Source organism: Vespa crabro, chromosome 6, assembly GCF_910589235.1.
Source record: "Vespa crabro chromosome 6, iyVesCrab1.2, whole genome shotgun sequence".
NCBI lineage: Eukaryota > Metazoa > Arthropoda > Insecta > Hymenoptera > Vespidae > Vespa > Vespa crabro.
In genome coordinates this window covers 11,044,791-11,058,383 of record NC_060960.1, presented here as the reverse complement: position 1 = coordinate 11,058,383, position 13,593 = coordinate 11,044,791, and the positions used below count along the sequence as shown (strand labels likewise).

The window sequence follows — 13,593 nt, the reverse complement described above, 5'->3', positions numbered from 1 at the left end:
TAATCCAGGCTTTAATAAAGAATCGTGGCTTTAACGCTTGCGCGTCTGCTAAATCGAGAAAGCTTTTTTTTACTAACGAATGGCTTATTGGTTCTTGATTATTAATGCTGTAAATCATCAATTTTTCTCTATCTCTCTCTTTTTCTCACTACGGTCAACTTGTACCATCCATTCTTATCCACTCGCCAGAAACTATTGTTTTTGCTCGAAGATCCATCATACGCCCATCCTTCGTCCGACACGCATCTGCCATAAGCGGGATCGGTGATGTCGACCGATCGGATTAATTGATAGTAAGCGAAGAGAAAAAAAGAGATCTAGATCTAGAGAGACGAGAAGAAGCGAAAACGTAACGGCGACGATACCATCACCGTTCCAACTTCAATTTTATATTTTTCTATGCGTTTTAAGGCTGCAGCAGTGTATGAGAAGAGTATGGAGCTTTTATCAATTTTCCCTCCCTATATCGATCGTATCGTACGACGAATCGAGCAAGATAATTAAATTTCATTGGCTTCGGCCACGTTTAAATAATTATCGGGTGCTTCCAGCGCTTTGCCTAACGACGGATATTTGCGGATAACAAGAAAACGAGAAAAAAAAAAAAAAAAAAAACAAAAAAAGGAAAAAAGACAAAGAAAAAAAAAAAGAAAAATTAATGACGAAGGGATAATCCTAGTATAAAAGAAAAAGAATAATTAATTTCCAAATTTCTATCCGTAGTATCTATCACGAGCCACTCACGTGCTCTTTTACATTCGATCTTGCATCTACTTAAATACATGGAAATTTCTTTTTCTTCAATGTGAATGGAAAAAAAAAAAAAAGAAAAATAAAAAAAAAAAAACAAAAGGGATACGTTCCTTTGTCTATAAATTTGCTCCACTTGTTTTCTTTCATCTTTGCCTTGCACTTTGTCTTACACAAAAAAAAAAAGAAAAACAAAAAAAAAAAAACAAAAAAAAAACAAAATGTCTTTCGATACTAATACACCCGATCTCTTTATCCACGTCGAGTTCTTTCCTTCTTACTTTCTGACTTTCTTCTCTTCTCTTCTCTTTTCTTCTCTTCTTTTCTCTTGTTACCTTCTCTCTCTCTCTTCTAATTATACTTATCTTTCTAATTTATCTATCTATCTATCTATCTCTCTATTTCTCTTTCTCTATACACTCTCTTCTTCTTTTTCTATATAAACTTCTATTACCTGTCCTTTACTTACTATGTCTTGCTATGTCCCGGCTTTCTTTTGTTTCTAGATATTGCAGAACCTACAAAAAAAACGCACTGAGCGGAGGGGGCGCCTAAGTTCTGACAATATGAGTAAAAAGAAGTCCGGTTTCAGCAAAAGCGACCTTATTTTTAAGGTAACTCGCCCTAAAGAATGCGCGAGCTCGAGTCCATTCGATTCGTTCGCGAATCGACCTCAGATTAATTCCCGTACCCAGTTTCATGAGAGTCGATAGAACGATGTGTTCGCTTTCGTTATTTTATCAATCGACGTTACGTTTATGTATTCTACGTGGATACATACACATATACATAGATTTACGTCGAGTTACGTCGAGACTGGCGAATGAACAGGATAAGCGAGTTAGCTTTACTGCAATCGTTCCCGCCTCGAACCAATTCTCTTGTCTTTCGAATCGATGGCGTCACGCAAATATGGCGCAAAATCTCTTTTTCAATTTTCCTTTTTGTTTTTTTTTCTCTCTCTTTTTCTTTCTTTCTTTCTTTCTTTCTTTCTTTCTTTCTTTCTTTCGTTCTTTCGTTCTTTATTTCTTTCTTTCTTTCGATAAACTCTCATTTCTTTGCTGCCCAACCAAAAGCAGCAGCTATCGAGAAAAAGTACAAGAAGAGAGCCATAAAGTTACCTGCTCTGTTATATTGTACTTTGACCGTTCGAAATTTACGCCAATCTTCGGTCTATCGATTCCTTGCAAATTAGGAACGTTGGTTACGGAGGCAATGGCGGAGCTGTACGCTGATTGGCTCGTTGGTTTATACTTACAAACATTCGCTTTTACTTTCCGCCGCATTATACATTACATATTACCCGCAGCAAATATAGGCCATGCTTTGTATTACACTCACCATCGGCACCCGCCTAGCGATGAGAAAGTTATATACCTCTGTACGACCGATCGCGTTAATGCGCGCGAGTAGATAAGCAATTTTGTCTTTTGAGTTTAGACGTAGCGACGATGACGGCGACACAACGAATCCAAACGACGAGCTTGACGATGAGCAAATATGTGTGTGATTTTCGAGATTCGTTCTAAGCTCGAATTTATCCTTAAATATTATCCTCAATCTCCCATCCTCATCCCTTACGACACCACAAACGTCTTCACTTTTCTTTTTTGATTTATTTCATTCAGGTGTCCGGTTAACCAACGATATCCTTCCACGTCGATCGTCGATAGTTGCGCGTCCCTTCTCTCTCTCTTTCTCTCTCTCTCTCTTTCTTTCTCCCTTACCCCACCCTATGAGCCAAACCAAATCTCTCTCGATCGATCATAAGTCGAAAAAACTTCTACGAATTTTCCTATCGCTCCAAATCCCACCATCCTGTCCTCCAATCAAGGCACTTTCTTCAAAACGCTTTTGATCGCTAGACGGTGTGCACGATCCTTAATAACGAGTGCACGTGATTGGGCGTCCCTTCTCTGTCGCTTTCTTGCAAATCGCGCATATACAATGCCTTTTACATAAATACATACATACATATATACATAGATATCTATCTATCTACATACATACATATGCGAGGCGTATCGTTATATTATCGTTATTAGAGGAGAGAGAACCTGAAAAAAAAAAAAAATAATAAGAATGGATATCATGGAAAGGAAAGAAAATCTGAATTAGGGCGCAATGTTTGAAAGTAGAGAGCTTGCTACCCCTGCCGCTGCTCTGCGAACGATTCCTCCATCTCTCCCTCCTCCCCCACTCACGGTCCCTCATCGTCTCGCGGGAAAAACCTTTTCCTTTTTTTCCTCTCGACTGCTTTATCGGCATAAGAAAATCGCATTTTATTGATATAATCCTTCTTGTAATACGGATTGCTGTCTCTCTCTGTATGCCATTTTTCAATTGAAAAACGATGATAAAAAGAACAAAAAAAAAAAAAAAAGGAGAAAAAAAACAGACGACAAAAAGAAATAACGCTTTTCTCGCTTTCAAGCCTGGCTTTTCGCGCTTTATTGATTATCATTTTAAATCGACTGTTTGTCCAATTTTTCTTTTCACCTTTTTTTCTCTCTCTCTCTTCTCTGCTCCTTTTATCTCTCTCTCTCTCTCTCTCTCTCTCTCTCTCTTCCTATCTTTTTCTCTTTCTCTCTCTTTCTCACTATCTCTCTCTTTCTCTCTCTTATACTCTTTCCTCTTTCCTCTGTTCTTTCTCTTTTTCTTTTTTTCTAATCCGCCATCATTCTTTCTGCTTCTTTTTCATTTCTTTTTATTTTCTTCCTTTCTTTTTATCTCGCTCCATCCGATTTTCCTTCTTCTTTATTTTCTTTTTTTTCTATTTTTTTTTTTTTTTTTTTATATATTTTCTTCTCGTTGCTTAAACTGTCCAGGACGGACGGCACGTAGCCTCCACCCCCTCATCCCTACTCCAATCCCGCAAATAAATTCTTTGTTGGTCGTTTTCTCGTTGTATTTTTTAATTCGTTGCGTATCTTTCGTTCGTTTGTGTATGTTGTTGCCATATTACATGCCAGCGTTATTACTATATACAATACTGACCATCAGAACGATAATCGTTTATTTGACGTATTATCGTGAATAAACAGACGCTTTCACCTTTACAGAACTTGTGATTGTCTAGTAGAAAAGAAGGTTGATGTTGAGTTACGATACATATGTAATATATATATATATATATATATATATATATATATATATATACGTATAGAGAGAGAGAGACGTGAGTTATATATATATATACACACACACATACACGCATATATATATATATATATATATATATATATATATATGTATATGTGATTTCGTGTGCGCCCGCGCGTACGTACATATACCTATATGTTAAACGTATATTTCTTTCTTTTCTTTTTTTTTCTCTTTGTTAGTTTTCTACCACATCATCGAGAATAAATATTACGGAATTACAAGAATGTGGAGCAAAAGATATAAAACAGATGAAAACAAAAGAAAAAAAAAACACATATATATATATATACATATATATGTATGTACGTGTATAGATGGTGAGCGTGACTACTAATAAATACAACGTATGGTATATGTACTTACGTTGTTTATTGTGTTCCGTAGAGCAGGTAATGTATGGAAGTATTTGTGACTTAGAAGTGTAAGTTTCTATCACCCTGTTTTTTACTACCCGTACCCGTAGGCGTAACGACAATACGTTGACTATCAGCCATGGACTTATTACCACGATGCCCAATAGACATTAGCAAGTAATCGTAATCGTTTTTGTCGCATTATAGATTGTCAGACCAGTGCGCTTGATCCCGCTACGAGATATCGCCGGTTCCGTATTAACGAGCTTGATTCTTCGCCATTTACGTAGCTAAAGTCGATTTTGTTAATATAGCGATAGATAATAGCCAGACGGGATAAGGAGGAAGAGGGGAGTGTCGCGAGTGTTCGTTCTCTTTGGTCAATTCCAATCTTTTCTGCTCGCGTATTGTCAAAAAAAAATTATATATATATATATATGTATTATCGAGATGTACATCTAATAAATATGAAAAATAATTACGACGGACAAAGAGCGACACTCCGAGACGTACTTACGTAGAACTCGATTGATAAAAAGCAATTCGTCTTTATCCGTAACGATACTCTGTAGTTACGTCAGCCCTAGACGCGAAGTCCTCCTCGATGGTTCCTACCCACGTAACACGAAACGTTAATTAACGACATACCGAGAAATTAACGTGAACGCTACGTGGATGGATTAAAAAAGCTTTTTATGTATGTTATTTACAAAGCGCAGAGAGTTCTCTCTGTCTCTCGGAGATCTATCGCGTACGGGCAGCTTTTTTATTCGCGATAGACGAAACGGATTACGATTTTTCTTTTCAACGAAGCGCCTTTCTTTCACATCGATCGATTCGCAGTCACGCTGGAACAGAAAAGAAAAGCAAAAAAAAAAATAAATAAATAAACAAACTATATAGAGTCTCGTTGATTCATCGATTCGATATAAAAGAACGTACGATAAGTAGATCGTATATTTGTATTATTTGCTTGATATGAATTATTTGTTTTGCATTATAATAAGCTTTGATACTGATTTATGATTTTGCGACTGGACGTTTTTTATTTCTATTTTGTTTCTCCCCTTTGACATTATTCATTATCCGTTATGCTTTTTAATGTGTCATCATAATACTCTCCGTTACTCGTTCGAATGAGAACGGAGAGCTTAATGATCTACGATCTCTGCGCTTTCCTAGCTTACATATTTATTATTACGTTAGTAACTAGTCAATTCTTGTATCGAGCTAGCGATGCTCGTCGAAAGACACACACACACACGCACACACACACACGCACACACACACACACACACACACATACACATGTATTTACAAGGAAGATCGTGTCGATTGTAATCGGGCGCATAAGCGGTCTGAGAATCTTGAGCAAACATTGCAAATGATTGATATTGTTTTGTTAGAGAGCATTAGTAGAAGAAATTATTATTATTATTATCAACGTGTTAGTTGAATTATTCTCTTGTGTGCCACGTGATGCGTATCTTTTAATGTAGCATGCTTTTATTTTTAACGAGAAAACAAAAAATGTCGGTAGGGCGTGCAGCGAAAAATTCTTCAAACATAGAAAAAGATGTACTTTTTGCCTCGAATCGATGCCATTAAGGTCTGACGAATCGTTTCCAATACATCCTAGAGTATCGTCTTCAACGTCGAACTTTCAAAGCCTTTTGTCGGACCTTAATGACTAATTTTTCACGTAGAATTTATTTCCTACCTTTTTTCACATTGATCAATATGAATGAAATGATAGAGAAGAAAAAACAACAACAACAACAACAACAACAACAACAACAAAAAAACACGTATTCGAATAAATTCCAATCCTGAGACGTTCTACGTGCAACACTCGCTTGTTTGCTGTACACTACGCAAGAGAAAGGAGCTTCGTATCGATGAGAAAAGTCTTGACTACAAGAAAAGAAAAGAAAAGAAAAAAAAAGAAAAAAAAAGAAAAAAGAAAAAAAAGAACAGAAAAAAGAAGCCTGACCACTTTTCTACGTGCACGAATTGGCACGAGAATAAAGCTTTATCGTTGTTGTTGGCAGTTCCTGAATATGGCGTCGGTGTTTATGCGGATTTTTAACCTGATCTGCATGATGCTACTGATCGGCCACTGGAGTGGCTGTTTGCAATTTCTGGTACCCATGCTTCAAGGATTTCCCAGTAATTCGTGGGTCGCCATTAACGAATTGCAAGTGAGTCGTCCTAGGGTGAATTTAATCCTCCCATATATTTATTTATTCAAATATCCAAGACAATTATATCCAAGGTAGACCGATCAAATGCAAATAAAAAATGACGTGAGTAGGCAATACAGAGTCGAGTTGCCTGGAATACTTGAAGGAAAACTTTTGCAGGACTCGTTTTGGCTCGAGCAATATTCCTGGGCCCTCTTCAAAGCGATGTCGCATATGTTGTGCATAGGTTACGGCAGATTCCCTCCGCAATCGTTAACGGACATGTGGCTTACGATGCTCAGTATGATCAGCGGTGCTACTTGTTACGCGCTATTCCTGGGACACGCGACGAATCTCATTCAGTCTCTCGATTCCTCGAGAAGACAATACCGCGAAAAGGTAATTAGGTCGTTCGAATCCGTTTTATCGATTATCAAAATGGGCGCTTCGCACTCATTTTCTTCCTTTCATATAGGTGAAACAAGTGGAAGAATATATGGCCTATCGCAAACTACCGCGGGAAATGAGACAGAGAATAACCGAATACTTCGAACACCGATACCAAGGGAAATTTTTCGACGAGGAATTAATACTTGGCGAGCTGTCGGAGAAGCTAAGAGAAGTACGATAACTGTTTTCTTATTCTTTCCTTTCTTTTTGCCCCACAAAATATATCCAACGCGGAGCGTAGTCATTATATATTTCCTTATGAAATATATCTACGCGACGTAAACGTATAGATATATATATAAGGTGAATAATACAAATTTATTAACACGTATGCATTCTCATCGACTAGGATGTAATAAACTACAACTGCAGATCGCTCGTCGCCTCCGTGCCATTTTTTGCAAACGCCGATTCGAACTTCGTCTCGGATGTGGTCACCAAATTGAGATACGAGGTCTTCCAACCAGGTATCGATCGACTATTCGAACTACGACCATGACCGTTTCTCATGTATCAACCACAACCGCGAACAAACGGAGGATATTTCATCGTGACATTTTTTTTCTCTTCTTTTTCGTTTTCTTTTTTTTCTTTTTTTTTTTTTTTCTCTCTCTTTTTTTTTTTAGGTGACATCATTATAAAGGAAGGTACCATCGGCTCGAAAATGTACTTCATACAGGAGGGCATTGTCGATATAGTTATGGCGAATGGCGAAGTGGCGACTTCCTTGTCGGACGGTTCTTACTTTGGCGAAATTTGTTTGCTGACGAACGCAAGGAGAGTGGCCTCGGTCAGGGCGGAAACCTATTGCAATCTCTTCAGCCTCTCGGTGGATCATTTCAACGCCGTATTGGATCAGTATCCACTTATGCGTAGAACCATGGAGAGCGTTGCCGCCGAGAGGTATAAACTTTGGTTAGGTTTGTTCTATCGAGTTGGTGTGCTAATAGGTGTCAATCATCAATCCCACTTTCACTACTTTCTTTTCGAACATTATGTACTGTCCAATTCAATCAGTAATACTATTTCATCGTTTACCGTTCGAATCATAATCGTTTTTCTCATATATGCGTACAGCTTTTCACGGTTGATTTTTCTCTTTCCATTTTATTTATTTATTTTCTTTTTTTTTTTTTTTATCTCTTTCTTTCTCGTCGTTCTTTTCGACCTCGAAGATTTTTTTTACCTTGACTACTACTCTCTGTCTATCTATCTATCTATCTGCCCCTATATCTATTTATCCTTTGCTCTCTTTATTTTACTTTTGCTTTCTCTATATATTTTTCTTTTCGTTAGTCGTTTACTTTTACTATTTAAATTTCGTATGTGCTGTACCGAACGCGATTGCTTCTTATTTACACAAAACACTGAAAACTTTACGATATACACATTGTCAATTAATGCTATTTCTCCAATACGCTGTATATCGTTTACATTAAACAATTCGCGCAAATCTATTTGTTCGATTGATTGTAAAGAGACAGTGCAAAAAAAAAGGGGGGTGGGTGGATTTGTGATCGATTAATAACGAAAAAGCGCACTAACTTTGACGTATACAATTAAAATGAGTTGAGAGAGTTCAATGAGTATTCGCGGAACGAACAGACTTTTTCGCGATATTACATTATCATTAACGTTAATTTTGTTATTCGAACTTTACGCGACATATATACATATATATATATATATGTATATATATATATATATATATATATATGATATCGAAGAATACCTTCGATTGTCTCTAAAATAAAGCAAAACAAAAAATAAAAGACAAAAAAGAAAAGAAAGAAAAAATAATGAAGAAGAAAAGATGGGAAGAAGGAAAAAGGAAAAAAAAAAGAAAGAAAAAAGAAACATTGAATATAATCAAAACAAAATACTTCTACACTCTCGACACATTCACTACATGGTAATGTTGTATTCATAATTTCTCGCAACATACGTTATAAATCAGTTGCACTTTTGGTTGTGCGACAGTTCCACGGGAGGCTCGACGTTATCCGGGATGATATATTTCGAGATACATTGTCGATAATGGCATATTACGTTATCGATCTTATAAAATCGATTGTCGATATCCCGTGGAAACTGTTACAAAACTAGTTGGATTTTTATTTATCCAGTTTTATATGTCATATTGAAACGTTTAGCGGTGCAAGTAAGCTATTTGATAAGTGCTAATTGCACGTAAGTCATAATTTTATATAGCGTCACAGAACAAAGACCTGTTCAGCTAAACGTTTGGTAAGCAAATGTGAATTATCAATGGTTGTGCGATGTGCGACATTCCCTACGCTTAATTATGCTTCTCCTTATAGGTTAAACAAAATCGGTAAGAATCCTAACTTGGTCGCGCACCGGGAGGAGGATCTTGGCAGCGAATCAAAAACGATAAATGCGGTGGTGAACGCGCTCGCTGAACAGGCAGCGCATGCCAGTGCCAGCGAAGAATCGGTAAATATTATATTACTTGAGGTATCATACATGTATGTATGTACCTATCTAGGGGAAAGTGCTACCGTTACTCTTAGAAACGATCCTAGCGGCGATATCGCAACCCAATTTTTCTTCAGGTGCATAGCATGGAACTTCGAACGATGCCAACGTGTCTCCTACCGAGGCCAAAGTCCGAGAACAATTTTGCGAGTCAAGAACTTACGAGAGAGGGACGTAGGATCTTCCACAAGAGCGATACTTTCCACAAGGATTCGTATCAATGACGACACTCGTTATACTAGCACACGGAGAGATATTAATGGCTCCTCGCTAGACACTGGGTCTTTTTCCTGCGCTATTCAAAGACGATATCAGTTTATGTGCCGATGACTGGACGATATCTCTTTACGATTAGGTGAAAACGGTCTACACGTAGTGATACGCCATGCCAATAGTCGTTTTAGCGATCGGTTTATAGCGCCTTCTTCTATTTTATTCTTTCGTCCAGAATTTGTCCATAAAACTGTCAAAGAGGAGATAAGACCCAAAACTCCAACAGCAACATCGACCGCCTTTCCGTCATTTTAGACTCGTCGACTTCTTCTGTGACTTTGTCTCCGTCGTTGCCCTAATCGCAGCGACCCGCGCCTATGCACATTTCTCTTTCTCTCTCTCTCTTTCTCTCTGTATATATATATATATATATATATATATATATATATATATACATATATATACATACACATATATATATACACATATAGTATATTCTATTATTTTACTTTGTGATCTTTCATTATTTCTTACCTTATCAAAGGACCCTATTGCAATAACGTAGATATGACTAGAAGAGAATAAAACTAATTTTTGAAATTTCAAAAGAAGAAAAAAGAATATGAAATGCGACACGTTTACGATAGCGACGTCGAGCTTAAAAGTTAACGATCAAAGGTGCGTTTAAATTTTCCTATCATACTTGTAAAAATTCACGAATAGAGCTGTAAATATATTTACTGTGCGAAATGATAAACGTACTTTTGACGATATGATCAACGTTCAAAGAAATTCGAAAAGTACATTCATTCTTTTGCAGTTTCCAATTTAGGCCACTTGTCATTACAGAGTCCAGCGCGACAGGAATTAACGATAATATATATATATATATATATATTTATGATTGATTTAGATATATTTTCTCTCGTAAGCTTTTCTGATTTGAAAAAGTCGTTCGCGAGGGTGAAATTATCGGAGACAAAATGTTCGATTAGCTTGGAAAAGATAATAGAACGAGGCTACTTTCTAAGCTGACCATCACCAAGTCTACGAATTCACAGAAGAAGTAGGACTATTGATTCGCGAGTTGTATGCCGTTTGGAGAACGTGGAGCCGAGTCTGTGCCGCGAGCTTCTTCATCGATATCATCTATTGGCATCTTTACAAACGTGCGCCCCTATAGCGCTACGCGACGACCCGACAAAGGATGAAGATCTCGTTAGACGAAAACAGCAGGCCTAGAAGTTTGTAGAAAATATATTATAGTCCATTGTGAAAGTAGGTATTACCCTGGTAAAAATAGTATAACGACGCGTAATTCTCTGTGATTTTGTAATTTGCCGTTTCGCACTTTAGGAGAGAAAGAGTGTAAACGAACAATATTAGAATTCACTATTTCTTAAGGCAAGAGGTAACATAAAATTAATAAACAAACAAACAAACAAACAAACAAACAAACTAACAGAAAAAAAAAACAAAACAAAAAAAAAATAAAACACAAGAGAATAATTAATACTCGTGATACGAGAAATACTATCGATAAGTTTGCGAACGTGTTTTATCCTTAAGGGCTTAAGTCGCACGTCCACATCGAAGTGACATTGTCGGGAAACGTCAATCTGGAAAAACAGGATCAATTGCCGAACGGTATATTTCTAACAATAAGGAGAAAAAAGAAGAAGAAGAATTTCAAATAAGACGTCCACGCAAAGATAACGACATTTCTGGTCAAAAAAGAAAAAGAAAAAGAAAAAAAAAGAAGAAGAGTTAAACAACACCAAACGTCCACATTGAACCAACAACAAGTTAGTTGCCTTTGAGAGATGTCTCCTTTGAATTTATCGAGACGCCGTTTTTCCTTCGCTTACTTGCGTTTCTCTATGCTCCGTCTGAGAGTGCCTCACTAACGATGTTCTTATTCCTATTTTTCTTCTATTCTTATTTTAGGTACTAAAGATATTGCAACAAAAAAAAAAAAAACAATAAAAATAAAACAAAAATGAAGAAAAAAAGAAAAAAAGACAAAAAAAACCACGATGATGTCGCGCCTAGTGGCGTTTATACCAATCAAAGATCCGATGACAAAATATTGTGAACGTCAATTAATCTCGAGTCTTTAACGAAACTCTATCGTCAAGACGTATCTAAATACCTATGCGCGATATTTAGAACAAGTAAGTTTAGTCAGTCCAAATACGCGGGAACGTGTGTAAATATATAAAAAAAAAAAAAAAATTATAATTAATACGACGAGCAATTCACACCACCGTGTGCAGAGGGGTTCTACTTTTTTCTTTTTTCTTTCTTTTTTTTTTTTTTCTCTTTTTCTTTGTTTCATTCTTCGATTTCGCCTAATCTCATATCGTCTTTGACCTTTGTCATTCGTAATTAGGCGTACGAATTAACAGGAGTAATATTAACGAGCGAACACGTATACACATATACATACACACATGCGCACGCACACACACACACACACACGCACACACACACGAACATTCCTTAAATAAGAGCACATCTTTCTTTCTTTCTTTCTTTCTTTCTTTCTTTCTTTCATTCTTTCCCTCTCGTTAGTAACGTTGTCAAGGAGACAGCGTATTAAGAGCGTATCTTCAAACGTATTTCCAACGACGTGACTTCGGTATGGACGCGGCATTAGCTTCGTACTTTGATAGGACCCCGCGTAAAACGATAAGACGAATGCCATGCAATACTCTAAGAACATAAGGAATAGGTTGGAACTTAAACATTCCAAAGAAGCTTACTAATTACGGCGGGACTTTTTTCTAATTTCGAGACCGATAAGGAGCCTTACGTTCGGAGCTTGCTTACTTAGCATGATTCCTCGGATCTCCCCCTTTATCCCTAGTCTCCTATCCCCTTACGTCACTTTTCCCCATCCCACGCTTTCCTGTCTTAGGTCGCTTCGACAATTTAGTGGTATCGCTAGATAACGCCGGGTTGTGAATTCGAATCGTTTAAAAAGAAAATGATTAAAAAAAAAAAAAAATTATTGGAAAATTCGGGAGACCGTCCTGTAGTGAGAGGCGTTTAACGCGGAGTATCGTGATTATATCCGTGGACGCATTGAAATGCGAGATATACGAGTTTAAGGAGAAATTAAAGGGAGAGAGAGAGAGAGAGAGAGAGAGAGAGAGAGAGAGAGAAAAAGGAAAAAGGAGAAAAAAAAAGAAAACATTATGGATGAGCTGGTTCTACAAAGCAAGAAGAAGAAGAAGAAGGAGCAGAAGAAGAAGAAGAAGAAAAGTAATAAAATAATTAATAAAAAAAAAAAAATAAAAAAAAGCTATCAAGTGCCCAAAGACCGTGTTAACTTGTTGAGAGTCCTTTGGGTCACCGCGGCTACAATATTGATGAATGAAATATTAAGTGATACGCGAGAGAAGTATCTTTTTACGTGGTGAATAAACGCGATGTACTATAAAAAGAAAAAAAAGAAAAAAAAAAAGGAAAAAAAAAAAAAAGAAAAGAAGAAGAAGAACTATAAATAATATGTAATAAATTATTATTATTGTTACAGCTACTATTGCAATGATTACTACATCACATACCGCATAAATAGGCAATTACCGAGACATTAAGAGAGAAGAAATATTGTACATATATACATATATGAATGATTATATACGTACGTGCGTACTTACATGCATACGTATACGAACACCCATATATACGTATATGTATTATACAAAAAATATATTATAAATAATACAAAATAGTAATCAGACACGCAAACGGACATAAATACACACAACATACGCACACGTTACCATGTTGCAGTGTATATCGAATGGGAAAATTTCTTTAGGTATTAAAAAGAGAAAGAATAAAAAGCGAGATCAAACGTTAAGCATAACAATATTGTACGATGTACATCCTAATTTTGCTTAGAAACGAGCACACACACACACACACACACACACACATACAACACAACAAACAATTTTCCTTTGGCATCT

The 13,593-nt window shown here is 36.7% G+C and overlaps 1 protein-coding gene across 13 annotated transcripts in view; it reads left to right on the top strand.

Annotated features, from left to right (window-relative positions):
- Window positions 1-13,115, top strand: part of LOC124425000 (potassium/sodium hyperpolarization-activated cyclic nucleotide-gated channel 3) — a 62,139-nt gene extending 49,024 nt beyond the window's left edge. For 5 of the 13 annotated variants that reach the window (XM_046964718.1, XM_046964723.1, XM_046964722.1 and 2 more), the window contains 8 exons: window positions 1,257-1,364; window positions 6,320-6,469; window positions 6,632-6,850; window positions 6,927-7,073; window positions 7,251-7,368; window positions 7,528-7,816; window positions 9,223-9,358; window positions 9,478-13,115. In XM_046964718.1, the coding sequence (XP_046820674.1) occupies window positions 1,257-1,364; window positions 6,320-6,469; window positions 6,632-6,850; window positions 6,927-7,073; window positions 7,251-7,368; window positions 7,528-7,816; window positions 9,223-9,358; window positions 9,478-9,624 (1,314 nt within the window). In that variant the 3' untranslated portion in view covers window positions 9,625-13,115. Of the gene's footprint in view, window positions 1-1,256; window positions 1,365-6,319; window positions 6,470-6,631; window positions 6,851-6,926; window positions 7,074-7,250; window positions 7,369-7,527; window positions 7,817-9,222; window positions 9,359-9,477 lie in introns of those variants that run through there. The other 8 variants (XM_046964720.1, XM_046964724.1, XM_046964725.1 and 5 more) reach the window with 5 other exon arrangements.
- Window positions 13,116-13,593: the final 478 nt, after the last annotated feature.